Source organism: Gopherus evgoodei, chromosome 4 (genome assembly GCF_007399415.2).
Source record: "Gopherus evgoodei ecotype Sinaloan lineage chromosome 4, rGopEvg1_v1.p, whole genome shotgun sequence".
Lineage (NCBI taxonomy): Eukaryota > Metazoa > Chordata > Testudines > Testudinidae > Gopherus > Gopherus evgoodei.
The window spans coordinates 102228841-102241413 of record NC_044325.1 but is presented as its reverse complement, the minus strand read 5'-3'; the positions used below and the strand labels follow the sequence as shown (position 1 = coordinate 102241413).

Genomic DNA, 12573 nt, shown 5'->3' with positions numbered 1-12573 from the left:
GTTAAAAACAATGGAACTATTCATGTGTATAAACAGGAACATAAATGTTCACACAATTAGATCCTAAGGCTGGAAGCAATTTTTTCCCTTTAGTACTGCAGTAGACCCCTCCTGGCCTACTGGTTCAGTGCTGCATCTCATTTCACTTTGATTACAGTACAGTCTTTCAAAGCCACACAACAGTATTCTTATCTGAGCCAACCTGAGTTTAATTTCAAGGGTAAGAGTTTGTAAGACACTATTATCAAATGCATACTTCTGCTGCTTGCCCTTCATCCTTTTTTATAATTTTGTTATTCTAGCAAAAAATAAAAAAATAAGTAATTTGTCTTGCAAGACTTTTTTTGGGGGGGGACAGACACATGACACCTATTGCATTTAATTCTGCTGTCTGCTAGATGTTCAGGGACGATATTTTAATCTCATAATATTTGTTGCATTACTTTACTTGAAGTAGAAATTAGATTTATGGACTGGTAACTGCCAAGATTATGGCTCTGTCCTTTTTTCTAAATCAGGAACACATGAGATCTTTTCTAATCTTCCAGTGGCTCTCCAGGATGTTTCAGAGAACTGTCATTATGCTATGTGCAATTGGCTTTCAGAGTCAGCTCATTAAGCTGACCATAACCTAAATAAAAGATGTATCTTTAACCCTAACTTTTGCTACTTTTGGTACAGAGACTGCTATTGAAAGCTTCACATTATTCTTAGAGATCAATAGAACAGTGTAAAGTGGTATTATTATAATTACAGTATACCACAGCCAGCACCTGTAACTCAGTCTTACCTGCAGTGGAGACACTGACCCAGCACCCGTGGCTGTACATACATCAGACCCTAGAATAGTAAAAAATATATGATCAATCTCCTGATCTTTTATATTTTGTTTATTATATTTCAGCAACACCCAGACCCACAAGATAATTGAGGTGGAGAGTTTCAAAGGCACAACACTGAAAATTTCCCATTTAGATATTAGAATTCATAAAGTTGTATCTTAAAGTGGAAATAAATAAAATAATAATAATAATAGTAGTAATAATAAACAAATGCCCATTCTACTGCAGTAGGAACAGAACATTAATTATTATAGCAAAGCTTCACAGTTGAGAAGGACAATAAAATACAGGACATATAACCTAGGAATAAGCACAAAATAACTGTCTTAATATATCAGTTCCATCTTGTATTTAGCTGTGACACTCTGAGTAAGTTTCCCACACCTGAAGAAGAGCTCTGTCTGAGCTTGAAAGCTTGTCTCTCCATCCACCTTGTCTCTCTAGTATCCTGGGACTGACATGGCTACAACAACACTGCATACTTACTAATTTATTGTGGGTATTCACAAAAGTCATCATTTTCAAGGAGAGAGACTTGTGAATTTATGAATCCTGGCTACTTTTCAATGGATGGAAGTGTAGCCTAATGTGCATTTTCCCCCGGGGCTTTGTAAAATAGTTTATATTTTAACATCTACAGATAACTTTACCTGTTGGGATTGGAAGAGTGAGAGAGTTGTTCGGAGATGGTACAGGTGAAACTCTTGGACTAAGTGTAGGAGAAACAGCTTCATTAAATTGGAAAAGAGAAAAGAAAGCATTAGGTAATTTTTTTTTAACTTGGCTTGTGGTTTCCAAGGTTCCTGCTCAGATTAAAACATCCCAACAGACAGTAGTAGCATAGTCATCTGATGGTAATGTTCATGGCCAGAGCATTTACAAATCTCAACAAATTATTTCAGATTGCTAAAAACGTTTTGGGGAAATGGAAACTAGTTTCTAAAAATATAAACAAATTGTACTGACAAACATTCCTACTTCCTGAATGGGCTAAATATGATCCTCTGATGCTGCATTTCTACTGCATTTATGGGTCATCTGTAGTGGCTGTTTGCACTGCAACGCAGGGAAGTGGATGTACAGGAGTGAGGGCATGGGAATTTGTACACAGTGTGAATTGAAAAGGGCCAGAACCCACAATGGAAGCGAGCAGCAAGCTGCTTCTGTGACTTTTAGTTATATCTTGCAATAGTTTGTGGATCACAGACTGGTTGGGTTTTAAAGCCCCTGCAGAACATTTTGTGACAAAATATTTGACCTTATCCCCATTGTGCTACAGCATATTTTTCTAAGACCAATCCCCTTACATGTGCCCACCTGTTTGCAGCATCAGACCGATAAGAAAAAACAGCTAAACTAATGGCAACAATAATGGTTCTGGCTTCAATGAACCCCCCCTCCCAAACAGACAGGCAATTCCAAAAAAAATGATGGTAAAAGGGGTATCAGGAATATTATCTTACATATACAATAAACCCACAAAGGAAACTAGTGAAAAAAAATCACACTGCGCTCACAGTTGATCAGAAAACAAAAATGTTGCCAACAGGAATTTTGAATGAAAAAAAAAATCTTGTTTTTTCCCAGAAAGTTTCAAACAATTCTAAACAAAATGTTTGGTTTCAAATTGACATTTCAAAATGAAACGACAATTTTTACTTTGTCATTTTGTTTCGGTTTTTCAAAAAATTTTAAGTTGGGAAAAAAAGTGTCATTTCAAATCGACATTCCAGCATAAAATGTCATTATGTTCATTTTTTTAAAACCAAAAAATGAAATAAAACAGCTTTTTAAGTCAACACAATTTTAATTTAGTTTAGAACTATGGATTGAAAAACAAATTTTCATTTACATATTTCCTGTGGGGAAAAAATCAAATTAAAATTGACATCTTCCCATGTAGAATTTCATATTTTGAGTAGGAAAACTCTCTGCCAATAAATGTGTGCCAGCTCTAGATTATAAGGCCTTTCTAGTCAGCTACTCAGTTTTCAAGACAATTAGAGAGAAATATCCTCAGGGAGATTAACAACAACAAACTATGTGCATTGATCATGTTGAACATGTGCCTTATACATTTGCAAACTTCTGGATTTCTATGTTGTATGTTATTTTCACATCTTGCACCTACCTGTGGGAGACTCTGGAAGACTGCTTCTTGATTTTCTGCCTCTGCGCATTAGGAACCTCTCACTCACTCTCTTTGCTTCTTCTAGTAACTCAAGATTCTTCTTTTTATCTTCATCTGAGATTTTGACATCTGGCAGTTGGCCATTTACCAGATCAATCACCTGACCTGTATTGTCTCAGTAGCAAAGCATGTGACTTAGATCTGTATAGTATAATCCTGTCTCTAGATAATTTGTTGCATATTTTTAAAAAAATCATGTGCACATATCACATGGTTTAAAATAGACCTATAATTGAGCTATCAACTCATATTCACTAATCAATCACATTGAACATCACTTTCCAGTGGTGCTGTGCCCCCAGATTCAGGAACCAATCCTAAAAGATACTGATGATCTGCAAAACGAAATCACTGGAGGTGAAGCTGCTCATCACCGCGTTAAATAGCTGTCTTAAGATAAAACTTGGTTTTCTATATAGCACCCATCCTTTTATTTATTTCTAAGATTTATTTTCCTTATTTATAAAAATGAGCATGGCACTATCCCTACGTCAGCTAGTACTGTCGGCATTTCTGTTACAAATGATTTTTTGTGAAAGTTTCTGCCCATAAAATTTTTCAAGCACAAAGTCCCACAAACATCCTTGGCAAAGAAAGTGCATACTTAACTTCAAGCACATGAGTAGCTCTATTGGCAGGTTTGCAGATTGGGGCCCAGAGTTTTGCATGTGCAAATATTTGACCATCTGTAACTGTGACTGTAATTCTAGACGCTGGTTTTGAAAATTTGATCAACAGGGTCTACAATTTTCTTCTTCTATTTAAAAGTTGGCTTTTCATGTAGCTTTATATTAAATTCTCAAACCACTTGGTAACTTAGAAATTTAAGTCCCATTTTCAAAGTGACTTAAGGCATCTAGGAGCCTAAGTCACTTTTGGAACTAAGTGGTAAGTCACTTAGGAGCTTTTGAACATTTTATCCTAAGGGTCTTGTCAAAAATCCACCTCAGTGGGCCTGATCCAAAGTCCATTATGGTAAGTGAAAAGACTCCCATTGACTTGCTATAGATCAGGCCCTCAGTTATCTTTTTAAAAGAGTCTAAGGGAACTGACTTCTCACCAAACAATTCTCATTTTCTTAGTTCAGCATTCTCATTTTCTCACCAAACAATGGCATCTCACAGTGTATGCATGACTTGAGTGCCGCTGTTGATCTAGCTAGCATGTAGGTATTAATATGGTACAGGGTTTTCCAGTCCACTTAGATCGCTAGGCATTTTAAAGTTTAATTTCAGTAGTGCCATAGTTTGCTTGCTTTCTCACATATTTGATTATGTATGACTTCACATGTCTTGAGCCACCACATACCATATACCATGCTATTTTAAAAACAGCTCCAAATAGTTTTGGAAAAACAAATCTGCCTAAATAAATTGCTAGGATTTTTATTAATGAAATCATATACTCATCATTTTAATATAATCTATCAAATAAACTGAAAACATCAAACCAGAATCTTGACTATTAAAGTATAATAAGAAACAAAACATTTCTAATGTATTTCAATATCTAAACTTAATTTTACATGCACCATTTTATCTGTTGTGTAATCGGGCCTGGACTTCTGAGGTTTGTTTTTCTTTCTTTCCTTCTTTAGGTAATAGCTCATGTCTGTTCATTCCTTTATCTTTTTATACTTTAGTGTAATCATGCCTATAATTCCGTACATTTTGTACTGGTAAAGGAAGGATGTTGTAACTAGAGATGGGTCTGCAGCAACAATCCAGATACAAACACACATGGGATGAAATCCTGGTCCTATTGAAGTCAATGGGAGTTTTGCCAACATTTCATTTCCAAACGCTGGGAAGTTTTCCAAATGCATATACGTATAATAATGGTCAGATTATATCACCTTTATTCCTATTGAGTAATACATTATTCCATAAGTAGCCACACTGAAGTCAATGATACTCTTCATGAAGTAAGGTACTCATTGCGAGGAAGGGCATCAAAATCTCGCCCTAAAGAACATGCTAATTTTCATTAGATATTTAAGTTGCTGGTATCTTAATTGACCCAAATATTTTGACAGATACCGGATCATGAAGTTTTTTTCTTTTAATTAGATATCTGATTCTGCACAAAGAATGAAAAAATAGAACTACTGTACAATAATTTTCACAAAACAGGAGTTTCTAAGAAGATATATTGCCAGCCTTATAAAAAAAAGGGAGTAAGATCTATTATTTTATTACTGTATTTTGGCGCTAGAAGATATGTATTTCCCTAGCTCTGCTCATGTGTGTATTCTGTGTATTATTCAGCACTTGTAAACAGGGTGATAATTTATCCTGCTATACTATCAAGTATTTTCTGTACACACTGTACTCAGTTTTCAGAGTGGTAGCTGTGTTAGTCTGTATCAGCAAAAACAACAAGAAGTCTTTGTGGCACCTTAGAGACTAACAAATTTATTTGGGCATAAGCTTTCATGAGCTAAAACCCACTTCAGCAGTGTGTACAGAAGAGGGCATTATACAGTCATTCTAATTTCTGTGGGCCAGATTATCCACTGATGTATATTGGTGTGGTTCCACTGAGGTCAATCGACTATGCTATTCCAGTTGAGATCTATTTAAATCTTATTTGCACATGTCAGATTTTTTTGGGGGGAAAAATTAACATTAACATAAATTAATTTGACTATTAACAGAATTATTTCTTACCAACAGAAGTCAATGAATTAACGGAAGTCCTAGTGTGTCGGTTAGAATGTCTCAGATGAGGACTACGAGGTCTAGGGAAAGAAAAAGAAAACATAGCAGTAAACAACAACGAAGAAATTAAAATACTGCTTTTATCATATATATTCATTGACACACAAAAGTTTCTACAAAAATAACATGTTTTCTAATTTACTGGTATGCTTTTTGGAAAAACACAATATAAAAATAACTAACTCTCTCTCTCCCCCCAAATCACAATTTGATATCCAATTAACTATTGTCTTAGAATGAAAAAAAAAAGAAAGACAGAAAAAAGAAACAGTATGCTCAAGCTGATAAAGGTTTGTATTAGTTTCCCCATAAAAGTGAATTATGCAAATTTTGTTTTAGACATTTTAAGTTTTCCAAAATCTGGGGAAAATAGGCAAGCATCCTCTTTTCAAAGTTCTGAATTTGCTTTATTGAAAAGTGTTTACATAGCTGGTTCTTTTCACTACAGGATGATCCAATTAAAAATGAATGAAAAGATTCCCTTTGACTTCAATGGGAGTTGGGTCAGACCCTAAAAAAAGAAAAGAAAAGGTGTGTTTTGCTGAGATATCTCTGATGCAAGGGAGAAATCAAGGAAGCAGTGTATTGCAATCATCACTCTCAAGTGGTGGAAGTTTTGACTTTTACTGATAACCTTGAATTTCATAAATGGATCCACTATTTTTCAACAAAAGCTGCACCTTTTAAGTTCAGTGTCGTGATCTAAGACTGATGTAAATGTGATTCATGGCAAGAAAAACTTTCCAATGTGTGTAAACTGATAATTTGTTATGATTATTTGTTCTCTCTGAGATAAAAAAAATGCATTTATTTTAAATAGATATTAAGCTACATCAGGATGAGGAACTGGGTAGCTCGAAGGACCGATAATAATGGTCCCAAATCAGCAAAGATGTAAACACATACTTAATTTTAATCATATTGATAATCCTATCCCTGTTCAACAAAGTATTTAAGCATATGCTTAACTTTAAGATAGTACTTACATCCCATTGACCTCAATGTTTAAGTGTTTTGCTGAATAGTGATGGTATTATTAATGTGTTTAAAGTTTAGCATGAACATGTGTTGAACTGGGGCCAGAATCTGGAATATCTCTCTTCCATTTCATTAATTCAAAGATCTGTTACATAGAGCTATTACCATTTGCTAACTGTTAGATGGTTATTTTGAAATGAATGTGGTCTCACACAGGTTACCAGCCAGCTCAAATTCTTTAAAAGAAAACTCAAAATGTTTTTGCCAGTATTCTGAAGATTTCCCACTCTTTGGGAAACAGAACATTTCCTTTATTGCCACCACAAGTTTACTAAATAATGGCTTGACTGGGGAATCTGCAGTGATACAAGCTTTCCCACAATGCATGTGATAATGAAATGATACACAATAGCAGTTATTGATGTTGATAGTTATAATGGTGTAAGTTTTAATAATTTATTCAATACTGAAGATAATGTACACAAGACTGGAAATAAGAGGGCATATAACAGATGTGTCATCAACTAAATATGCCAAGAGAAATCATAACCATTTTCAACAATGCATGAAAACATAAAATGCAAAATAAAAGAATAAAATTAAATATAGTATTTGCAAAGGCTGTTAGTACATGTTGCAAAGAAAGCATTTTTAGTTTACTCAATTTCCTTCGGTAATTACTTTCCATTACAGTTAAGCCTTGTTGCTATATTGTTCTTACATACTATAAATAAGACTTCTGTTTAAATTGGTACTTTCCTTTTTTAGTTAATTTATTGGTTTTGAATTCTTTACTAATTTAAGCTTCAGATAAATGGAATGTTCTTGATTTTTCTAAGTACAAATTATTGTGTTGATACATAGTTCTTGCAAAGTAGGTTACAGGTTCTATTTAATATGAATGACTGCTAATATATATAAACTTTTCTGCATGGTACTAGGATATAATAGTAGCAGGCATAATTTAAAACAACATTCTAAGAGGTGGGTAACAAAAAAGGAGTGGTATAATCAGATTCAAACTATGCATTCTGTACACACTTATTAAGCTACATGAGTATAACCTAACGAAGAAGGAACGATATATATTAAGGATTTTAACAAAATTTTTTTTCCATTTTGGACCAAATTCTCTTCACCTTACATATGCCAATATTCACTTGTGTGAATAAAATCAGCAGAATCTGACCCCACAACTACAATTAGTGGACTAGAAGGTGGGATTTAGCCATTGAACTGACTAGGGGTATACTGCCCCATGAGGCACTCAGGGAAGAATTGTGCCTTCCTCCTGAGGTACAATCCCTTCCCAAACTGCCCAACTTGTGCTCCACTGGTGGTCATACAGGAAGCTGATGTGGGGTCAAAGAGCTTGGGATACTGTGCATGGAGTAAAGTGTGTCAAAGGAATACTCCTTGCACAATTGTTACAGGTCCCTGCATGCCCTACACAAGGGCAGAGGGCTCCAGGACACTCCATCACATGCCAAAGAAACAGAGGCAGCAACCTTTACTCACAAGGTTACAGTGAATTTACTCACATGAGGAAGGCCTGCTCCCATGAGTAATAGTTGTCAGACTGGGTCCAAATTATGTGAAAAATCTATTTTCATAGTTGTTTTAATCTCACATTTGCTCAAAATTTAAATTGTGTTAATCTGGAAGATTAGCAAATTTATGTAAACTTCATGCATGCATTTTGCAGTCCTTATTCATGTCAAACTCCTACAGATTTCATTTGGGATTATTCCCAGAGTTAGGTCACAGGACTGAGTGGTGTAAAAAACCTATTCCTTTGGTACCAATTATGATATCTCTATAATTCTACCTCCTTATGTTAAAAATAGTCAGAGAACGGTAAAGACAATATATCGAGTTACAAATAAAAATAAAATGCTGATTTCTTTAAAACGAAGTACATTTCAAACCCACAGATTCTCTGAAATGTATATCTTGGAATTATTATACCAGTTATGTATAATCTGATAACACATGTATTATATGCAGTACCTGTTAACCAGATTTTTATCAATTTCTACATCTGGCGTTACAGCATTCTCTGGAAGAACAATAGAAGGTGTACTGCATGTTGTCCCCTCAATAGTAGCATCCTGAATGGTTTGTGACAAATAAAAATGTAGTTAAACAAAAATTTAAAACACTGAAAAATGATGCTGTATATGGAATATAAAATGTATTTCTCTGTCAATTTACCTGGAGAAAAGATCAACATGGTTCAATAATATAAGAGTTAAATCTCCTTCAAACACAACAGATAATGAAACCAATCCTTAACTCCAACTATTGAGGAGAAATGATGACTAGCCATTGACATGCAATTTCTTCACATAGGGCCTGATGTTAGCAGTCCTTGCACAAAGTAAAAATCAGTAAAAGGTTGGTTTTTACAAGGACTCTCAGGATTAGTCCCACAGAGGTGCTGAGGCACATTGTGAGTAATTTGTGTATTCCCCTTGAAGCTCAAGTGTAAATCCCACTGACGTTAATAAGAATGGCATGTAAGAAAAGGGGAAGAATGGATCCTTTACAATGGTGGGTTAAATTCGATGCAAAACTCCAATTAGTAGCAACAACAGTTTGTTTCAGCATACAGAAACTATTATTTTAATGTTGTTTATTGCTTGCTTTCTATTTCCCTATCTCACATCAACATGAATTAGCAGTGCTTGTTGTAACCAAATATAGTGGGACTTATTATCAGATTTTACAACAATCAGATATTTTAATAAAATACAATATGTCATTTTTAAAAGTTTACATGACAGTCTGTGTCAGTTTGCAGTGTTGTTGTAGTGGTATTGGTTCCACGATATTAGAAAGAGAAGGTGGATCCTGGAAACAAGGTTTTGAGCTTCATAGAGCTCTTCTTCAGGTCTGGGAAAGGTACACATGGATCTTGAAAGCTATGTTGTGGGAGTCACCATAGCAGTGGAGTTATGTTTTGCATTTGTTATGGAGAGGTCTGATGCTGCTTTGAATTGCTACTTCCACGTCTGTGGGGAGCTTGTTCCAATAAAGAGCTTGGCAAGGTTGGGGGTTGTTTGAAGGCCAGAAAAGGGGGTTCAGGAAAAATTTCTTTCAGGATGCTGTCTCCATAGAGTATGAGTTATAACTGTTTAATGATAACCCATATGGGTTCCAGCGCAGGGTGATAAGGATGTGTGGGAGGCGGGTAGCTTCTATATTGAAGCAGGTTCTCTTGGAGTATTTGGGTGGCCCATTCCATTATGTGATCTATTTCTCTGGTGGAGTGTATTTGTTTTATGAAGGCGGTTTTAAATGTGTTAAGGTGTGTATTTCGGACTTTCTCCTCAGAGCATATTCTGTGGTATCTGAATGCTGTAGATAGATTTCTTGATATGTTTGGGGTGGTTACTGGATCTGTGAAGGTAAGGGTGCTGATCCATGGGTTTCTTGTATATAGTTGTCTGTAGGATTCCATTGCTGAAGCTGATTGTGTCCAGGAAGTTGATGCTGGTGTGGGAGTGTTCTAAGAGAGTCTGATGGATGGGTAGCTATTGTTGAAGGCCAAGCTCATAATCAGAAGCAAGCTCCCCACAGGTCAGGACACACCAACTCAAAGTGGTACCAGGCCCTGCCATAACAAAAGATGTAAAACCTGCAACCATATCTCCACTGCTATGGTGATCAAAACCTCCCACAACAGATCCCTGGATCCTATACATGGCTTTCGCTACATGTGGTATACCTCCTCCAGTGCACTGTATGCCCTAGTAACAACTATGGGTGAAACCAATCACTATGCTCTAGAATTAACTCGCATAGAAAAATGATAAGAGACAAAATGCCATTTTCCCGGAGTGTGAACACTTTTCACAAAGTGATCCTTTTATATCTGATCTCTCAGTTCTCATTCTCATCAGACTCCTGCACAATATCTCATTCAAAAGACAAGCTTTGGAGCTTAAATTCATAAGTTTGCTAGACACTGAAAATCATGGTCTAAATAAAGACTCTGGATTTATGGATTATTCTGATAATCTGTAACCACTAACCCTAACTGCAGAACTGTTTACAGACCACTTCACCTTGAATGGTCTTTTAGAATGTGTTAACTAACCACTTTTGCTAAACAATCTGTTTCACCTTGTATTTAGCTGAGTACCCTTCCCAGACTGGAAGAACAGCTCTCTGTGGCTGAAAAGCTTTTCTCTTTCATCAACAGAAATTGGCCTAATAAAATATATTACCTCACTCACCTTGTCTCTCTAGTAGGTGTTACTGTTGAAGGTCAAATTTTTAAAGCTTTGTACAATGTGACAGATGTGCACTCACTGCATGTATATAGTAATCACAACATCCTGCATTTGGGCGTTTAAACTAGCCTTTGTTCATCAAATCAGGCAATTATACAGCCCCCATTTCTAAATGTATTCTGGACTGCACCTACAAAAGTGGGTGTATGATGAATCACTTGCAGAAAACAGGTGAGCACTCATTTTTATGAGGGTGCAAAATGAGATGCTCGTTTGTGGCTGCATGAAAATTTTGCCCTAGGGGAAAAAATCTTTCTTTCAAATCAGTACAGAAATATTTCTGAGACACAGATTTCATACTAAAATATTTTATAAGGAACTGCCAATAAATAGAGGTGGTGGCTGCAGTTTTGAAGAAAGTTAGTTAAGGTTAGCCATAACTAACAAATGGGAAATCTGTTGATGTTTTGTATGGATTTTGGAGGAAAATGAGAAATATATTATAAAGCTTTCTTCTCCATAAAAAAACCAAATTCCTCCACATTCTAGTTAATTCTGTTAAAAAAAAAAGGTTAGGATAGTAATTTTTTTGTTTTTTGTTTTTTTTTTAAAACATGAACCTACTAAATTAGTACAGTTAATTTTTTATTTGATTACAAAAATTGCATGGGTCTTATAAATCAATACCAGAACTGAATCCAGCTGTCCTAACTTGCTGCTTCATTCCCTTTATCAGTTCTTTAATATGTACATAATGACAGCAGTTTCTATGGAATATCTTTTTAAACAAATGAAACAGCACAGTATCTGTCGGCACTGGACATATGTATCTGCTGGATAACATGTACCTGTTATGTGAATTAATAATGGTCGTAAGTAACCTTGAAGGCTGATACACTATGATGATATATGAAGAAAATTCACAAGTCTCTGGGTGCAATATAATTTCCATCTGTTGTCTGCAGATTAAAGAAGACAACATTGCACTGGTTTGCACTGTGAAGTTTTCTGCACAGTCCGAAAGGCCAGATACACCATTTTTAGAAATGACACCTTAGATGCTAGAAGTAGAGGTGTCAACCCCCCCAGTTTACTTAATATCCTATTCCAGCCCCATAATAGATTCAGATCCCACAGAACGCTTTCATTTTCATACAAATGGATTTTTTTTTTAGAAAATGGGTTTTGATTCTGATATCCAGTAGTTATATTTTAAGGTCCCAATTTCCAAAGAAGTTAAACATGGGACTGCACAACTAATATACATGCAAGTTGCATAACTGAACTTGCAAATAGCCATAGAAAACAATGGCAGAAATAATAATGGTCTCAGCAGTGCCCTTCATAAGCTTTTTTTTTAAATTAGCAATGCAGAATATAGCATTAGTTGTATTACAGAAGGACTACATTCTGTCACCTTTAAGTCATGTTGAATAGTGCCTTCACAAGTGTTTTTATTGATTTCAATACTTTGTTCCACAAGTCTCTTTCAATTGACTTCAATAGGGGTAATTCCAGTTCTCCCCATCCCCCCAAAATGAGTAAATGTGTCATTATCTTTATTATATAAAAGTCATATTTACACTCAATCATGGGGAAAAAGT

The 12573-nt window shown here is 35.4% G+C and overlaps 1 protein-coding gene across 9 annotated transcripts in view; it reads right to left on the bottom strand.

The window, feature by feature from the left end:
- Positions 1–12573, bottom strand: part of MRVI1 (murine retrovirus integration site 1 homolog) — a 133130-nt gene that overhangs the window by 49272 nt on the left and 71285 nt on the right. For 8 of the 9 annotated variants that reach the window (XM_030560367.1, XM_030560365.1, XM_030560366.1 and 5 more), the window contains 5 exons: positions 8742–8842; positions 5703–5773; positions 2974–3147; positions 1493–1570; positions 791–840 (listed from right to left, as the gene is read on the bottom strand). In XM_030560367.1, coding sequence (XP_030416227.1) covers positions 791–840; positions 1493–1570; positions 2974–3147; positions 5703–5773; positions 8742–8842 — 474 coding nt within the window. The remainder of the gene's footprint in view (positions 1–790; positions 841–1492; positions 1571–2973; positions 3148–5702; positions 5774–8741; positions 8843–12573) is intronic. The other variant, XM_030560362.1, reaches the window with a different exon arrangement.